The sequence below is a fragment of the Vanessa tameamea genome, chromosome 12 (genome assembly GCF_037043105.1).
Source record: "Vanessa tameamea isolate UH-Manoa-2023 chromosome 12, ilVanTame1 primary haplotype, whole genome shotgun sequence".
NCBI classification, from domain to species: Eukaryota; Metazoa; Arthropoda; class Insecta; order Lepidoptera; family Nymphalidae; genus Vanessa; species Vanessa tameamea.
In genome coordinates this window covers 9,766,400-9,786,976 of record NC_087320.1, presented here as the reverse complement: position 1 = coordinate 9,786,976, position 20,577 = coordinate 9,766,400, and the positions used below count along the sequence as shown (strand labels likewise).

Below are 20,577 nucleotides of genomic sequence, written 5' to 3'. Positions count from 1 at the left end.
CGACTCGTGAAACTTGTGTCATTATTAAGGAAATATTTAAGCATTGTTAGTTTCATTTTATTATATACAAATAATTGTATAAGTACATGTGTACTAATATAATTTTTCTGATTCACGTCAAACACAATCATCCGTTTGGTTTACTCTTGATTATTTACCTGGGTTTTTGACTGTGCTCCATCAATAGGTACGACCCAATCATCAACCATTGTATATATTCATACATTCCTGTAGAAGTCGTAAATCTTTATACGTATAAATCATTGTGACGTGTGTCTGTAACTGAGCTAAACCTAAGCGGCTGGATCGAATTCGATGTTTTTTTTCATGTGTTGGCCTGTGGTGTTTGGTATAAAAAAGTAGCCATGTCCTTTCTTCAAGTTTATGTCATACAAAGTTTATTCAAATTGGATTCAGTGATTAGCCGTTTTCACGACACTTTTGAAAGCGATTGTGAGCTAAATATTTATCAGTTACTGAAACAAAAAATACTGTACATAATTCTATTATCTTTTTAATAGATATTAGTAATAATTTTTAAAAAGATTTTTGAAAAAAATCTAATTAAAAATAATAAGATGATAATGGAATAAGCGCTTTTAAGTAGTAACCTCCGCCCAAAGACATTGTCACTGTAAAATATATGAATCCCTTACATTGCCAATGCGCCACAAACCTTGGGCATGAATTTGTTATTTCCCATGTGACTGTTACACTGGCTCACTCACACTTCCGCTGAAACACAATAATACTTAGTATTGCTTTTTGGTTTTAGAATATATGAAGTACCTCCCCAGATATGATTGTACAAAGACGAAGTTGAATTTGATTGTATAAATTAACCCCTGGGTAGTTAGTAATCATAGCATTGGACGGTCTGCAGCGACAGTATTAAATATTTTAAACTTAAATTCAGCGAATATATTTACTGATCATTAAATAAAAAAGGGGGAAGGATTATCGGAATTCAACTGATTATTACCTTATGACCATCTACGGAAAATTCCGCGTTGATTGGTCATAGTGTCATACGTTCAGTAGTCTTCACGTGATTGGTGCACAAAGAAAAATAAAATAATATATGTATGTATAAGTTTAATAAAATTAAATACAAAATACAATATCACATTATAATAGTTTCATTTATTTCATAATTATCAAAAAATTACTAAAACTCATGATATAAAATCAAATTTTCTTGACAACGTATTATTTATATTAATGTATTTGGTACAATTATATTTTAATTCTTCAATCGTTGTGATTTCTGCTATTTCTTCTGTAGGAGGCTCTGAAAATAATTATGATAAATATTTAATTGGTAAAATACTTAAAATAAATAAGATCAAATAAAAAATACAATGATTAAAAAAAAAAACATTTTACTAAAGAAATGCAATCCAGTAATCAGAAATTTTTGGACCTAATTTGAAAGGTATGAAAGAGTCGGGCCAAAAGTATAATCTTTGCCATAATCAGTTAGGCTTTAACTAGCCAAAAATGTGTTTAACGATGATACCATAGCTGTAGGACCATCAAGTGGAGTGTATTTGTTTAACTTAACAACTGTTTCCATAGTTTGGGTAAAGCACCTTGACTAATCCTTTGGAAATATCGTACCATATTTTCAGTAATCTGACAATTTTTCGATTAAATGAAATGATTCTAACTAAATGTTTTTAATTATTATTAGAATTTACATAAAAGTTTTTATCTTTTATATATTCCAATATATTATATTCATTCCAGTAATTTATTATGATTCGTATGTTATTTTATTTTCTATATAATTGAAAAGAAAACCCATAGAAAATATAAACGGAATAAAAAAATTAATAGTATCATGATGCTTTACATCGATTGGCTTGCCTGTAGTAGTTGTGCATATACACGCACATGCAGCACACGCACACAAACATAAAACATTGACAAGAGACAGAAATTGACAAGAGACAATTGTAATTAGAGCCCTTAAGACCCATGTCCTCCCTGAAGAGAAGGTTCGTATGTTACCACGCTGCTTCAATGTAGGGGTAGCTATAGGTAAATATAGGGTAATGATATGGGAAAATGAATAAAAAAATATTTTACCTAAAATTTGCCAAACTTGTGGAGGGAATACGGGCAGTTGAGAGAAAACGTAAGTAACTTTTGAAGTTCTCGTTGGTTTTTCTGATGAATCTATTTTCTTTTTCAACTCCATTCTATACCATAGCGCTGACTTTCTGTTAGAAAAAAAGATAATGAATCCATAGAAATGAAATCATTAAATACTTCATTTTGTTGGTTTAGTTAATGTATATATATATTTTTTATAAGTTATTCTGTTAACAGTACAGTTAATTTTGCCATTGTCATTATTTTTTTATACTTACTCATTTTGTATTTTAAATGGTAGTATATGTTGATTAAAATAAAAAATGTATTAGGTTTAACGTTTGTGTACAATTGGGGATCATGAATAACAAACACTTCAACAACATACAATTGTATAAGTTTTTACATATTTAAGTTGAGTACTAAAGTAAAGAATACAGCTCTTAAATGGCTCACTGAATGCTAAGGCTCTCTTTTCTCTTTCAAGAGAAGGTTTAGTATAAACAAATTAATATAATAATAGCAACTAGTCAGACTATGTCCAATCAAAATTTCATACAAAAAAACTTATGCATTTTTTTAACCCGAAGATTGCGAATAGACAGTTAATACACTAGTGCCTCGGAAAGTACGTAAAGTAGTCGGTCCTGCGACTAAACTTTCTCCGTCCGCGTCGTATCTCGTGCATTTGCGGACACACTCAAACACTAAAATATCTCCTGCCTAGTCATTTATTCAACAGTAAGAACAGGCTTTAGACTTATATATAAAATCACCACACATACATTTTAAAGATAACATAATATGAACTTACTTCAAGTGATCTTGAACAACGCTATTCGCTATTGGAATACAAATCTTCTGGACGGGATCGCTCAGCAACTGTCCAACCGTTTTGATGGGAGATTTTTCAGATACATAATATTCTAAGAGCTTCGATGCCATCGGCTTTAATTGCACTGCAAGAAAATATTATTAATGTTTTATTTATATAATCATAATTGTATACTTTATAGCTGAAACTACTTCGTTTGTTTAGGGCAAGGTAGATCTATCTTATCAAGGCCTTTACGTAAAGGGCAACCTCAAGACGAAACGAAGAACTAGGGACTAAAACTCTCACAATATACAAAAGAGGTTTTAATTTATTTTATTTTATTTGGTATTTTATTTACCGATTATCAGTTCGTTCCTGGGTCTGGTCAAAAATAGTTATAGAATTTAGCACTTGTATCCATACTTCCGCACACACTTCTGTACGCCCTTTAATATCATAATATATAGTTATACTTACGCCCTTGTTATTTTTTTTTAATAAATATGCTTATTAATATAATGAATGAATAAACTTACCGAAGTCAGCTCTTAAACAATTTTCAGCACGATACAAATGTTCCAAGCAGACGTGAATTTGAGCGAACTTCATGAGAAGATTCTTCCATGGGCTGATGTCTATTTCATCTGATATTAATGGCACCTGTTGAATACATAAGTAAATATATATATATATATATATATATTTACTTTAAATATATATATATTCCGATACAAGATATAAGTCGGAAGATAGACGATCTCGTGTTCAATTCTTCATCAATTCAGATTGAAGATGTCCATTGTGTTCACTCACCATTTGAGCATGATATTATTATTTTGTATTACAGTTTGGTGGTAGGATGCTAAACTCACAATACGGGGGTACTCACGTAGACGTGCCCTTACAAACGATAAGCACTATCATTGGTAAAATGAGTTTACACAATATTAAATTCATTAAAATATCAACTAATAATTTTAAATGAAAGAAATTATCATTTAAATAATACTTTAGTGCCATATTACACATTTTGTTTTTTTTTTTAATTTTATTAATTACTTGTTAAGCAGTACTCATTGATAGTTTCAATTATTATACTCATAGCCTGCTATGACATGATATGGTTCAATATGAAGCGTTAAAGTTCATTGTACATATAATACTAAAAGGCTTCTAGAATATTCTACGGTTAAACTCTTATTAAACCTTCTCCTTTAAACTGCACCCTATGTACCACAGTCAAGAAGTTTCTAGAATGTTCCATAACTAGCAAATTACTTATGGCATCTATAACTCACCTCATTGACATCTTTCTTCTCGCTCACCAAGCCATGTTTTTTCAGAGAGGCGAAATCGTCAACGGTTAACTCATTAGCGTCATCGATACAAAACGATTCCGTGTCTATACGTATGGAATGGTCGGTTGTGGCAATACTTTCAAATGGATTTAATGTGAAATCGCCCCCCATCGTCATGTCTTGGATCGTTTGGTTTATTTGTTCAATGGATTCGTGTGACCTTAAAATAGAGGTAAGGAATAAGACTTATTAGGAAGGGAAGGCAAGAAAAAGCTTGACGTGGAATGATGACTTGGATCTTAAGATATAAGTCGTTGATTTTGCTCGATTGGGCGTTACTGATATATATTGCAGAAACATCACAGCTGTGACCCGTAACTGGGGAGAATGTGCCGCAGGTCCGTTCAGCACAACGTTACGTCCCGCGTTGATTTATAAAGCTAAAAAAGGGCTGTTGCACCGCGATTTGCGCGTACAGATTATATAAAAAAAAAACTTTAAAAATATTTACAAAGATATTTTACAAAAATAAACCGAAGATTTAGTGAGATTATTGTGTTAATTATTTTTTTTAATTTAAACAAAATAATCCTGTGATATTAACTTAGTAAAAATGCCTATAATCAATAAAGAGGGTACTTCGCGTATTTATTTCTATTATTCTGCAAGTTTTTTTTACAGCGAAGAAGAAGAAATCATTTATACAATGTTGGTTAATAATACATGTATTTATATTTTTAAGTTTCTCCTACCTAGGAAAAGGGAATCAATGTAAATCAAAACGAAGTTTCACGTATAACCACGCCTTAGAGAAATATCACAATTACATTAATTACTTGAATTATAAACGCCAAGCTCTACTATTTTTAATAAATTATAACACTTGTATTTAATTTATAATTAAAAACTATTTCACCTAATTAAATAACCGTTTAAATTTTAGTCCCGAAACTGCGACAGTAACTTTGCTACCATTCAAAACACCATTATTCCATAATAAGTATTGTTTAAGATATTGACCAATGATATCGCGTTAATTCCATGTCAAATTTGTTTATCTGTCTGTACTGCTATTGTTATTGGTATGTGTTACAGAATAGTCGGACTTTTAAGATATACTTTAAATACTGTACTCACTTGGCATCAGTATTCCAAACTCCAGCGATGAAAAACGAATGTTCTAGAAGCGACATAATCCTGGTATATTCCCACATACACTTCTCTATCCCGACTTGAGCAACAAGGGACAGTGCCTGTGGTGGACTTGATCGTAAGTTTTTCAGCACTTTGGATGTCTGAGAGTGACCTCTAGATAGTTTGAGGACCAATTTTGATAGATATGTCTTATTGTTGACGTCGATCTGGTAACAATATTGGGAACTTTAACGTTTAACCTTTAAATTTTTAATTATTTATACAAACATCTAGATAGTCTATCGCACTACTAAAGAACTTTATTATCTTGGTGTGTGCGACAGCTACGCTTACACTCGCCAAATGTCATACGTTTACTGGTGTGCGTGTACTTAGTGGCAAACTGATGTATACTAATTCGACGCCATTTCAGCTTTTGCAGTCTTTTAATATTAGATATGTCTTCCTAACCGATTTTGGTCATTATCAAGAAGGCTAGCAAATAGTGTAGGGTATATTACACTGCACAAGTGTATGCGCAAACTTAAGTGTAATCTATATTTCACCACTCGTATAATATTAGGGCACGACAAATTCATTGTGTTCATTCATGAAGGTTTTATATGCTTTCCGAGCGGCATTTTTTTTTTTTTATTGTTCTGACCCCGTGATTTCACCCGAGGGCTCGGAATCTGCAGTCTTATCTACCAACGGGGAAGTTGGTCTAATAGCTGGATAGTTTGCAGAATAATACGGTTAAGAGAGTTTGAAAGTAGAAACTTGAAAGTATTGACGAAATCCGCTAATAAAAAAATTTAGTTATTGTATTTAGATGAATAAAAAATCAAAATACACATGTAACTTACGAACGGTCTAATTTTCCCAGACGAAATGAATTTCAGTACTTGAATTAATAACGTTATTAGTTCTTCAGCAGTTTCACAGTCTGTAAAAGAGAAATATTCCATATAATTATTTTACACAGAAGTACTCTGTTTCCCGCAACTACATTCTCGAAAGAGAAGCTTTGTGCAAATTTCTGGAATGTATGAATAATACATTTAAATTTAGTAAATGAAGTTATTTATTTTCCATCACTTATAAATTACTTCAAACTTTATACACAAAAAAATATATCCCTGTGAATTAAAACAATAACATAAGATGTTTATATAATATATAACCGTATATAATATAAAGAGACAGTGAGAAAGGAAATGCGAGGGAAAAGTCGCATTGGGGCATAACGCTTTTACATGACGATACATGACATTCATTTATTTCCTTACATGACGATTTATGCTAATTCACTTTACTGTAAGAAGTGTAAAAAAAAATAATTATTAAAATATACTGTTAGTTAAATATTTATAGTGATATTTGTTTTTCACACTGTACCAGTACGTCTACAATGACGTCATCCATGAGGTGCACAGATAGTGTGACCAAGTTGTACATAGTAAGTAGTCATTAATGAATTGAAATAAATATAAAAAGCACTAAAACTTGCCTCTCAATATATCCCACAGTTTGTATGTAAAATCATTACTCGAGCCCTGAGAACACATAGCGGTCATACATTGTCTCAAAGTGGTAGTATCTTCCGTGACACAGATGCAGCCCCCCGCGGGACATTCTGCGGTATACGTATACATTTCCGTTTCGTTTAGGAGATTATTGATGCGCTTTGAGTTGTTCAATCGCTTCATTCCCGGTATAATGTTTCTAAAATGAGATATGAAATCATTTTATTAATTATAAACAAGATAATTTAACATTTTATAACAGTATAGATCCATCGTGGATCATAAGTCAAAGCCAGTCAGATCACGTCATCGCATCCCAATATATATTTTTAAATATTATTTGAAATTTTTAGTATTAGTAGGAAAAATAAATAAATGAAAAAAAGATTAATGTTATAATATCGTTGATCTTCATCAATTACACTTTTTTTTTTTAAATGGCATACATTGGCGACTAGCTTAAGGGCCATCTGATGGTACCACCGCCCATAGACAATGGCGCAGTAAGAAATATAAACGATTTCTTACATCGCCAATGCGCCACCAACCTTATGTCCCTTGTGTGGCTTGCACCTTTCAAACCGGAACACAACAATACTGAGTACTGTTTTGGCAGTAGAATATTTGATGAGTGGGTGGTATCCTACCCCTATGGGGTTGCACAAAGCCATACCACCAAGTACTTTATGTTTCCATCCCATAAAACATGATTGAAATTTGAAAGAAGAAAAGAAAAATTGAAAGATGAAAATCAAAAAATACCACTCTAACACTTTTTTATCATCAATACAATCTTTTAAGTAATCTATTGAGTAATCCTTAGTCAGACTTAAATTAATTACTTTGTAAATTTTAAATACCTTATAACAGCTGTTTCTAAATTAACAGAATTAAATCCAGCTGCCGTCATATCCACAAGCAGTTGATTGATATTGTGAAGCGAAGATACTGATTTCCATATAGCATTGCACGGACTTGCCAAATGTCCCACAGTCACTTCTTGTTCCTGGAATGTTTGAAAATTGCTCCGATTATTTATGTATCTTAGATAGAGGGTCAGACTACAAATATAAATACATTTTTTAATCTTGGTGTGCGTGATAGCTATGTTTGATACTCGCAAGCATCATACTACTTTACAAGTGTGCATATACTTAGTGGCCAACTGTTGGCTATAATTTTTTCGACGCCATTTTAAACTTTGACATTTCTATTCATGCATATAATAAATCAAAGGTTTGTTTATTTGAATGTACAATCTACAAAATTTATTACTAGAATTTAAGTAAAATTGTTTATTGAAGTAATATGTAATCACATACAACATTTTAATGACATTTTTATTTAAATGGTAATTATAAATGCTGTCGAAACATTCATGAAATAATTATAAATACGCTTTGATAACATGAAATCTCATTTTGTTGGCTGGATTTTTACTCTTAAGATATACATTTCCTATCCACATTGCCTATGAGATATTTAAACATTATATTGGACAATATAAATAAGTTATAACTACTATATAAAGCTGTTATAGTTTTATATATACATGCGTCATCATAATTGGAGAAAAAAACATTCAGAGTGACTGTTCGTTTTGTTTAAAATACACATGCAATTTGCATATCAACCAAAGTATTCTCCTTAATATACTACGTTTGCTTGCTTGCAATTTCAAAATTTAGATATTCTGGTTTAATAAATTAAACATTCATTTAAACTTAACGAATAGACAACATATCCAGTTGAAAAGTAGAATCCTGGAGTTACTGTGAGTTACTGAAACATATATTACAACAAAAATTAACTTACGAAATGAACTTTACAGCTTATAAATGGTGTAACTAGAGTTCTGGAAGTCCATTCACAGTACAAGTCGGTGACACCGCCATGTGGAGCGTTTAGTTGCTCTTCCATTGTCAGTGATCCATAAGATATTCCCGATATTGTATATTTACAATCCACAGACAAACTTACCTGAAAAATTCTTAATATATATACATATATATAAAAGTAAAATACCACTCACTGATTAATCACGAAATCTCAAAAACTAAAATGCCTACAATCTCGAAATTTGGCAGGTAGGTTCCTTTTAGGGTGTATACATCCACTAAGAAAGGATTTTATGAAACTCCACCAGGGGGTAAAACAAGTTTGTATGAAAGTCTTAGTTTTTGAAGTAAGAGACTTGAAATTTAAAATGTATGCTCTACAGATGGTGAGGAGGTGTACTAATAATATATCTTTAGAAATCAACCCCCTTTTGAGGGTAAAAAAGAGGATGCTCGTTAAATAAATAGACAAGGATAAATTAATTTCTACAGTTGTAACACTTGGATAAATTGTGAAAAAACATTTTAAAATACATAAATTGACAAATTTTTAGACCCGAAAGGCTGGATCATTTATCAACCAAAGAAATTGAATGCAAATTAATTAATTAAATAGGAAATTTCTGCTTTCAATTTTGTGATCATTTAATGAGATGAGAGGACAATAATTTTTTTAATGCTTTCTAAATACAATTCTAATATATGAAACATATGAAACTAAATCTAACATATGAAATTTTATATTGTATCTAACATAGAGTGAATTTCAAAATTTACTACATTTTTAATGCATACATTTAAATTTTAATGAACATGTATATTTTTGATCTGATCAAGAAACATCAATTACAGCTAAGTTGTTTAGCTTATTATATGATCAATATAATTAAAATAATTATATAATATGCATATGTAATATGTATTGTTTATTTACATAAGAATTATTAACATTTGTTCTTAAATATATACAAATATTAATTAAAAATAGTTACTGTATTAATCTTGACTGCATAGAATGGAGGCAAGTATGCTAGGATTTTACAGTAACTAAGATAAAACTAAAATATAATTACCGAATCTTCATTTATTTTTTCATATGCAACATAATCTTCAACATATTTGTCGATATCAATATCATCCAATGTCATGGACCTCTCATAGGTAACTATTCCTCTAGCAAAGCATTCCTCGTTAGACTGGACCGTAATAAGTAATGGGTTGCCTTCATTACTGGGATTACATAGTACCCACATCGGTATTGCATTTTCTTTTGATGTGACGCTTAGACTTTTGTTGTATTGATTAGCTATTTGCCTTGAATAAAAATCTATTTTTAAAATTATTATATCTTTTTTAACTTAAGAGCAAAAAAGTACTGATAATATTATGCATTATCATTACATGGAAATATTTGGTCTATATTTATTGTGAGTTTTGAAGTAAAAATAAATATGATTTTTAGTTTTTTTAATGATTAGAACACAGAATAATGCTCTATTGTTGTCCATGTATGTAATATATCTTTGTAAATTAAAAATATATAGTAATCTTACCTTGCTGTATCTACATCTATGGGGGTATGAAATATTTCTTCCTTTTTCCATAGCTGTGGCTCATCAGTAATTAAAGTATCATCTAGTATTGTGTGCAAACTCAAATCCAGCTTAAGTGGTGAACCTGTTAACTCTAATTCCTCTGTAAAAAAAATAATTGAATTTAACAAATTTGTAAAATATCATAAGGAAACCTAAATATGTTAAATTTTAATGGAATTCTGTCACATGAGTATCCACTAAGTCATTTAGGAAGTGGTGGAATAAGCTCGAAATCTTCTACGGGAGACGAGGCCTCAACCCAGCAGAGGGACTATTACAGCCTGTGGCTTTTTTCAATAATGACCAAGAGAAAAGCATCAATTTCAATTATAATTTATACGGTTTCTTTAAATCAATTTCTAATTATCATAATATATTTAAGTGTCTTAAAATCACTAACAAGTTTTCCATACGATTTGCAAAAAATATTTACGAAATTAAAAAAAAAACCACTAAGATATTTATTACTTTACAAATTTCACTTACCTGCTTCATTATTTTTATTATTTTGTGAGTAAGCCGTTGTATTCACAGGTTTTGTCTAAAACATAATATTATATTTAATGAAATTTTAAAACTAAAACAGGATTAGGACACAAAAATGGTAACAAATAAAGACCTTTGCGTATACGATTATTATATCAGATTTATCCTTTGTATACATTTCTACATAACTTGAGCTTCCTTGTTTTTCAACATTATACTTGGGATAACTTTCTATTAAATTTTGTATTACACTGTCCATTATGAAATTTAAAAAGTAAAGATACAGTGTTTTTATAATATTAAATTTTCGAATACGTTATTTTGTTCCACTTTCGAAATTTTAAATATATGTCAGTGTCAAATGTCTTGCCTGTCAAGTTCATTTACGATTAATTTATTTGATCATTTAGAAACATATTAATAGTTATATAAATATATCTATTATGATAAGTAATAAATAAAACTATTTCCGAATATGTAGATTTATTTTACTATGCATAAAAAATTGTTATAATAAAATTGAAGTTGTCTTTAGTTTACTATGTTGCGCCATCTATTTTTAGGACTGGTTCATTCCACCGGTTCTTATTTGATGTACTGCACAACAGATGACGCTATAAGGCTTACAAAGTTTAGATTTAAATACTTTTTAGAATATATAAAAATCAGCTATAAATTTCATAATGTTTTAATATTATGTAACTACACTAGACCTTGTTACATATATTATGTTAGGCTTATATTTAACATTGTGACTATAATTAATTATATAAACATAGGCGTAAATTGTTTAACTTGTTTTAACTTTGTTAGCTACTATTATTTACTTTGAGATTGCGTCTGATTATAATATCAAATAATTAGAATATAATTATTATTTTGATATTCTATTACTTAAATAGAGTACATGAACCCCTTTTGTCCGCGCCGCAACACAAAACGGATAATTTCGATAAGCGTTTAGCAAAAAAAAGAATCATAATGTAATTTACATAATATTTATTTTAAAAATATGTAATTGTTTGGTACCAAGCATTTCTCAAATTATTTCTTTCCCTCTTATGTCGATTTGAATTTCTACTGAAACAAGTGGGACGCAGCTAATTTTATCGATAAGGTTAATAAAATAAAAAATCTTGAAATTTTGTACCTAATTAAAAAAAAAATGTACTTATAAAAACTTCTCGCGACTAATCTAGCTTCCACAGCTCATTAATCACAGAAACAGGACGTCCTGGCTGAAGCAGCACTTGGCATTACCAGGCTTACCACTTGATATTACGTCCATTAAAAGGATTAAATAGTAATAAATAAGTTGTTCGCGTATGATTACGTATGATAAATGCACTCATTTTTAATCTGTGTTACATTACTTTAGCAAACAGCAACAGCAAACGAAATGTTAAGTGCTATTAAAACATAATATGGTTCATTATAGGTGATCAAATTTTAAAGATAACGTTATTGTTGAATTTCATCGTACATTATATTATTTTAGTCTTTAGTTTAGGTAAAAGTTTTTTAATTAGACCTGATTATAAGGGGTTAGGATGATGAAACGCAACTTATATGATTCCTGACGACAGACGTCTTTGTATATACGCCCAAAATCCCTGTTATATCTGTTGGGTTTATGAATTATGAAAAATTTGAAAATGCTTCTGTTAACAATATTAAAAGAAAATGATTAAGATAAACCTACATTCTAAGAAAGTAACTACCTGTAAATGTCCCACTGTTGAGGTAAGGCGTCCTCTCCCGTTAAGGAGACGTTATGGAGCTTATTCTATCCAACGCTCCAATGTTAGTAGATACACATGTGACAGAATTTCATTGAAATACATGCAGGTTCCTTCACGACGTTTTCAGCTTATCCGTCATGTCGGCTAATTTAAAAAAAAATCCTGAAATATATAGATTATAATCAGTAAATAGAACCAGAATCCATACATTAATTATTAATAACATTATTTTTCATAAAAATTAAGAAGGCTACATTTTAATAAGAAAAAAATTTTTTAAACAAGAAATCACAGGATTCTTTTTAGACCGGAAAAATTATCAATTCCAGTGAATCCACTTATTTAAAATAAATTAGCCATTACCTGCTCACACCAAAATGTCTGAACTAAAAAAAATCGGTATGAATGATCTCGGAATCATTATTTATATTTAGAAAGTTGGTTTGAGTATTGTCTTCATTATTCGCTGAGGATGGACTTAGAATGTTTCAAAAGTGCCAAAGCCTTACAGGTGTAAATTTAATTGAAAACACGAGGATATATGATGAAAAAGTAGATTACCTATTTTATCTATTATCATACTAGTTGTCCCTCACATCGCTGACGTTTAATAACTCAGGTTTTAGGTATAAAAAGTAGCGTAAGTCCATCTTTGGGGTTCAATCTTGCTTAATACAAAAAATCACCAAATTCGGTCCAGTGGTTTGGCCGTGAAAGGGTAACAGACAGAGTTACTTTCGCATTTATAATATAAGTATAGATTTCACGACCAGTGAAATGGACCAGGGTGGTTAGTTATTGATAATGATGTAGCCTATTTCGTATAAAATATGTTACGATTTAAAAGTCATTTATATAGCTTTTATAATGTCAAAGAGTCTTATGTAAACGTCATAATTTTAAATAATATTGACGTTTGCAGTGCCATTTTACATGGTACGCAACTCTGGTTTAGATCGAGTTGCATAATTATTGAAGCAAAAGCAAGTCGTCGGAATAGCTGTTTAATGTTTATTAAACATACTATCTGTTACTTTATCATGTTCAGATCCTATTCCCGAGAAGTCTTCATGTAGCATGTGATTAATTAAATTAGTATTTTAGCTAAAAGTCAGTTTTCTAAAATTTTAAATTTTATTTACATTTTTTTTTACGATTTATGTTTATCTCTCATCAAACTCACACTCCATGAGCCTAATGAGAGCCGACCAGTGTCTCAAAAGTATCAGCAATTAGCGCTTTGACTCCTATGGTAGGACACCAAACCACCAGCAGAGGCATTCCAGATGGTTGGGTGGCACAAAAAGAATAAAAGTCTGCCGGATTTCTTTTCTTACAGGTTTACATTGAGGCCCGATTAACCGTATAGTCATAAACATAATTAATTATGTGTATGAAATAAAAGATGAAATCGTTAATGGCCACAAAATATATGGTAAAACGAAGAAGGAATTAAATTAGTTATTGTTTAATATAAAGGGTAGAGGGGCAATGCTAGTACTTGAATAATAGATAGATTGATTTAAGAGGAAGGTTTTTATGTATAATATATGCCAAATATACTTAGTAGAGAAACATTGATAATCTCAGAGGCTTCTGAAGTGTCGTAAATTTTTTGCGCTTACATTGCAAACGCTGAGAACCCTACAAGATAGATCAAAATATTGTACTACAGTATTATGCACCTTAACAGGCCGTCAAAAAAGTTATTAAATTAAGTACCTTAAATACAATGTGCATTTTATATAGATCAATATGGCCCTTTACAGCATGTAATTATGAATAATTTCGAAAATATTACAGATTTGAAACGATATCCACCAACTCGCATTGGAGCAGCGTGGTGGAATATGCTCCAAACCTTCTTCTCGAAAAGGAGAGGAGGCCTTAGCCCAGCCGTGGAAAATTTACACGCTGATAATTTAAAAAAAAAAACGATATAGCGGTTTGTATTGTCTAATGACTGAAAAACTTTCAACTTTGTAAGACATTTTGTAGTATAGTTAATATCAGCATTGCACCCGTGCGAAGCCGGGGCGCTAGTTAATAATAAATTAATAAAGCTACAATGCCAAGCCATACCAAATACTAATTGTAATTAGTATATACATATTACATTTTGTAATATGGCGGGCGCGGACGAGCATAAAGGCCAAATGGTGGTGGTCGCCACTGCCCATAGACAATGGTACTGTTAGAAGTTTTAACCATTATATACATCAACCCCAACTCAACATATTATATCCTTCGTGCCTGTAGTTACGCTGACCCATTTACTCTTCAAACCGGAACAGATTAATGCTAAGTGTTGCTGCTTGGTAGTAGAATATATATGATGAGTGGGTGGTATCTAATTAGACGGGCTTGCACAAAGCCCTACCCCCAAGTAATACTGTAAAAGTAATTTGAAAAAGTTCCTCTACGAGAGACTACTCTGGTCTAAAGGAGTTTTATTTCACATTGGAATAATCTTGTACAGATCATGATGTTTTTCTTCACCTAAGATCACGATATAAACACGAATATTATACATGACAAAACATTGATATTTTCCCGGATTTAAATACAAGGAACTAATGAGGATGTATCTTGCTTTACTGCAGTTTATTGACGCTGTAGGCGTACTAATTGTCATTATTTATTTAGCAATATTTTACAAATAGATGTAAAGATACAATAATTTACATCATGTTTCTTTCTCAGGAAAAATCCTAAATCCTCAAAAGAACAAAATAAACTGAAATTAAACTTTCAAAATAATATTAAACAAAAAAATGTACCATAAAAACAGCTTTTGTGCTAAAAGACTATTTTCTCTTAATTCCTGCTACACCTGTAAACGTGTTCTTCAATTACCGCGAATCGCAGTTAAACAACACGTATTGCGAAGCTGATTAATTAAAATGAGTAGATCGAGTGGGTGGAAGGCATCGATGCATAACTATCGGTTCTCGATTAAATAGAATTTCCTGTGATATTTGCGAGTTATTTCAATCTGCGGTAATTCGTCATATTCTGTGTTGGTAATATTTAGTTAGGGATTAACTCTTGTGAAATAATAACAGGAAATTTGTTTTTTATTTTTCAGGCCTCGATAGGATGATGAAGCATAACGAATTCTTGTTACTAAAATGTTTTTGTAGATTAGCATGACCTTGGAATTTGTTTAAGATTAATTATAATAAATAATATAACTAAAGTAATGATTTTATACATTTTGTTATTTATTTTATTTGAAAAATAAGATTCTAGATCTTTCGGTTCTTAGAGTTGAAAGATGATTTATAACAAAGAAATAACGTTATGTGATTGGCTAGTTAGACTTAGATATGGGTTTATTTAAGATTCATATGTATAGCAAAGAAACAAAAACAATTTAAGATTTCTTTGCGAGGGTAGACATAACGTGACGGGCAGGTAGAGTGACAGAAAGGGCTCTTGGGACCATTTCTATTTTTATATATCTTACGAGCTCACCTTAGGTGTACAGTGGATTAAAGTGATGTTATAAGTTTTGAACATTTTATATTATTACGCATATTATGATATAAATCTACATATTTTATATATTTATATATATTTTACATTGAATTGACATTGAAACCATAAATCAAAATAATATTTTGGAACTGGAGTATTTCGATTTCAGAACAATAAATATTTTTTTACGAGTTGTGTTTTTTAAATTCGCTAACCGAGATACTCAGGAGTGGAAAGAGTTCAGATGCAAGATTTAACGGCATTTAACGGCAACGGCTTTACGTACACTTCGAGGCTCTCCGACTTTTTGGCAACTTCCAGCCTCCCAGATACTGGGAAAACCCAATATCTTTGAAAAAACCAGGAGAACGGGATCTACGTCCTTATTAATCACTAATCACCAACGACGGTAGTATTAAACGAGATATAATTAAATGCAATCCTTATTTCACTATTTTATTCATTTATTCCAGATTTGTTTCTATGGTTCGGTACTTTTCAGAGAGAGTTAAAATAAAATGGTACATTAATACTTATCTTTTTTGGCGCTACCAAGAACATTAGCGAAGAGGATTGTACCTCTTAGCTGATTAATCGTAAAGTTTTACGCTGATTGTATTTGTTTTCAACATTCATATTATATTCCTTTATCGGATTCATTTTTCTTGCTTGCCTTTTTCACCTTTGAATTTACCTTCATTATTATTGTGAATAGATAAGGTATAGGATGTCAAAACAGAGATGTTGAGACAAGGATCCCTGGAAGTGATCGATATTTAAGCAATAAGACCATATTTTTTACATATTATTGTAACATTTATTTTATCATTGTATGTCTTTTTATACTTTGGTGTACAGTAAAGCATATTTGTATTTATAAGAAAGGAAGATAGGTAGGCCTCAATCTCTAGACATATCTTCCGATGGTAAGAAAGAAATAAATGGCAGAGCACTACTTGGTGGTAGGGCTTAGTGAAAACCCGTCTGGGGAGGTACCACCCACTCGTTATATATTCTACTGCCAAACAGCAATACTTAGTATTGTTGTGTTCCGGTTTAAAGTGTGAGTTAGCCATTGTAACTACAGGCAAGGAACATAACATCTTAGTACCCAACGTCGGTGGCGCATTGACAATGTAAATTTTACGACGCCGATGTCTATGGGCCGTTGTGACCACTTATTAACAGGTGTTCCATTTGTCCTTCCGTGTACTAATTCCGTAAAAAAATGCGGCGACCACACATAAATACAATAAGAGAAAGCACGGAATTTTCACGTTCTTTATTTGTGTTTATAATTCATCTCATGTTCTGCAGTGATGATAACATGTACATGTCGAATAAATTTCTGCAACATGTGTATCCAACAATCCACACGGGAACAGCGGCTGCGTGGTGAAATAAGATTTAAGCCTTCTGAAGAGCATTTAAAAACAAGCAAATGGTGATGATACGTTGGTCACATAAACTAGCCGGTTTACCCGCGCGAAATTTATAAAACTTATAAATCTTCACCACATTTTTACTCAGAGAGAAGATATATTTTTTATTTTCTCTCTGAGTAAAATACTTTTTTCCAGGAACTCAACAAATTTACATAACGAATTGAATGTAAATCGGTTCAGCTGATTATGCGTGAAGAGGTAACAGTTAAGTAATCAGATCTTATTTCTGTGATGAAAATGGAACGAGTATTATACAGTAGAACTTGTAAACTCTAGGACATCAGTAAGGATAATTTATTAGACATGCTATTATTTATATTATAATTATATTATATTAATTATATTATATATGTTTACCTACGTTTTTTTTTTTCACCTGCTGGTCTGATGCTCAATCTTGCAATTTAATTTAAAGCCAGTTCCAATCGCTTGATCTGAAATTTGACAAAATATTTTGATACTGATGACAATAATATAGTATATTCGTTTGTTTTTTATTTCCTTTTCAGTTTCCTTTCTACTACTGTTATTGAATCCATGTACAATATTTTAGTACTCAAGTCATTATCACGATTGGGATGAATACTTAGGCGCTAATTAACCTTTTCTCACGGCAGTACAAGCCTATAGAAAAGTGGCAAAACACAAACACGCTGCATGCTGGTATTTTTAAATTGTCTGAAATGTACATTTTAATCTAATAATTTCATCTACATTAGGCCTATTTTAAATTATCTTCCTCTTATTTTCATACCTTAAGCTGTAAGGGTAGGCTTTAGGGACACAAGTGTAAATTAGAAAATCGTATAATTATTAGCAGAATTAAATATATAATGTAATACATTAATTAAAAATATTAACTCGATAAAATTACTTTTTAGTTTGAAAACAGCAAATTATAATTGGTTTTTTAGGTTAATCCCAAGAGTATCCCACCCTGGGATATTTTCAAAGCGGGTATCAAAGCTGATTTAGACGTATGAGTCAAATTTCAACTAAAATAGTTCAAACGGAAAATTTATATGTCTGAATAAATGTGATGTAGATTTTAATCTAATCAGAATTTATTAGATTAGTTAATAATATCTCGTATATGTTATATACCAAGATAGACCAAAGCCTGTTTTAATTGTACCAGATTCAAAGATGATAATTTGTTATCGCTTTCGCCCATCGCAGTTCTTTATTTAACCAAAGAAATGAGAATGTATTTTCTCATTTCATGATATGGGATAAAGATATATCCCGTATAAATGGATAGACCATAGATAGATTGTATTATTTGAAATTACTAAAATTATTAAATGTTATATAATAATAATAAAATATTATGGTGTGTAAAATACAAGATTTGTATCTAATTTAACCGTGTCTGACATTTATTAACTACGGCATTATCTCAAGGAACAAACCTTAAACTCGACGTAGAACTCGATCGTTAAATGTCAGGAAGTGATAAATTTAATGGAATGGAATATTCTTATATTTTAACAAGATATTCAACAAAATATACCTGCATCAATACAGCGTTTTCTCTTTTTATAACCTTGTTTGTCTATGCTAAGAATGGGCGTTTCACAAGGATCAATTTTAGGTTCTTTTCATTTTTTGATATATATTAATGACTTTTTACTTTATAGTTATGTGTGATATTGTGTAGTTTGCTAATAACTTATTAATTTTTAAAGTTGACAGAAAAAATAACTTTTGACGAAACAATGCATGATCACTGTAAAAGTTGCATAACATAAATTATTTGGGTTTGAACGCTAGTTAGACAAAATTCTTAGTATTTACTAAACTACTAAACCGGGTAAAGATCCAGGTAAAAAGGGAAATGTAAAAAAACAGCGCTCTCAGTTAAAATTGGATAGTAGCAATCTTAATGTCAGTGATAATAGAGTTTTTTAGGCATTATTATAGATTCAAGCTCCAGTGGTATTCCCATTTCTCATCCCATGCAGGTAGACTCAGGTATGTTGTGGGGTTAGACAGCTAACTGACATTGATATTGCTCGATTAGATTATTTTGAATATTTTCATAGTATTATTTCTAGAACTGTGGGGTAATGCTGCAGACAAAGGAGCAATATTTATGCATCAAAAAAGAGACGTTAGGGCTATTTATAAACAGGAGAAATAAAGACAACTTATAACACGAGGTTTCCACAGTTGCACTATTCGATAAAAAAGTGTGGAATTAGTATTCGTTGATTTGCATGCGGGATAATAATTAAATTGTCGTGTTTAATAATCTATGTATACTGGTTGTCTCGTCGGTTCCTCTCGGCAGAATATACAAATACGAGCTACGACCGGAACTTTAAACATAATTTAATCCTGTAAAATAACAAGTCAAAAGTGTTCACATAAATTTTTATTTATTGAGTTATTTAAGAAATAAATAATATTTTGATATCGTATGTGAGCCGAGATGGCCCAGTGGTTAGAACGCGTGCATCTTAACCGATGATTTCGGGTTCAAACACAGGCAGGCACCACTGAATTTTCATGTGCTTAATTTGTGTTTATAATTCATCTCGTGCTCGGCGGTGAAGGAAAACATCGTGAGGAAACCTGCATGTGTCTAATTTCAACGAAATTCTGCCACATGTGTATTCCACCAACCCGCATTGGAGCAGCGTGGTGGAATATGCTCCATACCTTCTCCTCAACGGGAGAGGCCTTAGCCCAGCAGTGGGAAATTTACAGGCTGATTATGTTGATATCGTATCGTAGAATAGGTTTTCAGAGCAAATGTGGTATTGGTATATTATTGACTAAGTTTTATTTATTTAGAGAAATGCTTAGTAAGTGCTTTGAAACGCTATTCCCACGATTTCATTTGAAAACGTTTGAATACGTAATAATTTTGATTGTTTCCTATGAACTGTATACATGAATAAAAATGTTTAAAATATCTTTTTATACTTAGATATCCACAAATAACACACAATGAAAGACAAAACGTCACCAAAATTTGTAAGCTGTCTTCCAAGAATACATTGTAATTCATTCATCAGGAACTATATTTAAAAATAGACGAAGAGAGAAGTTACATACAGAAACATTACACTCTTCCACACGAAACCACCAAAAGAAAACCACTTCAAAGATAT

General features: G+C 31.1%; 1 protein-coding gene across 1 annotated transcript; it reads right to left on the bottom strand.

Annotated features, from left to right (window-relative positions):
• Positions 1-1,077: 1,077 nt before the first annotated feature.
• Positions 1,078-11,112, bottom strand: LOC113392902 (uncharacterized). The gene is made up of 14 exons (XM_026629524.2): positions 10,925-11,112; positions 10,792-10,846; positions 10,264-10,405; positions 9,784-10,024; positions 8,688-8,852; positions 7,733-7,878; positions 6,857-7,071; positions 6,213-6,292; positions 5,350-5,573; positions 4,213-4,432; positions 3,451-3,574; positions 2,912-3,056; positions 2,092-2,225; positions 1,078-1,291 (listed from the first exon to the last, which is right to left on the bottom strand). The coding sequence occupies exons 1-14, from the start codon at positions 11,048-11,050 to the stop codon at positions 1,176-1,178; spliced, it is 2,133 nt and encodes a 710-aa protein (XP_026485309.2). The 5' UTR covers positions 11,051-11,112; the 3' UTR covers positions 1,078-1,175.
• Between the last annotated feature and the right edge of the window lie 9,465 nt (positions 11,113-20,577).

Excerpts from the sequence above, each read along its gene's own strand:
- LOC113392902 (XM_026629524.2), bottom strand. The coding sequence starts at position 11,050 with ATGGACAGTGTAATACAAAATTTAATAGAAAGTTATCCCAAGTATAAT. Across the intron at positions 5,574-6,212 it reads CTGGGAAAATTAGACCGTTC|ATCGACGTCAACAATAAGAC; the intron begins GTAAGTTACATG and ends TATTGTTACCAG. Across the intron at positions 2,226-2,911 it reads GTTGTTCAAGATCACTTGAA|AAAGTCAGCGCTATGGTATA; the intron begins GTAAGTTCATAT and ends TTTTTCTAACAG.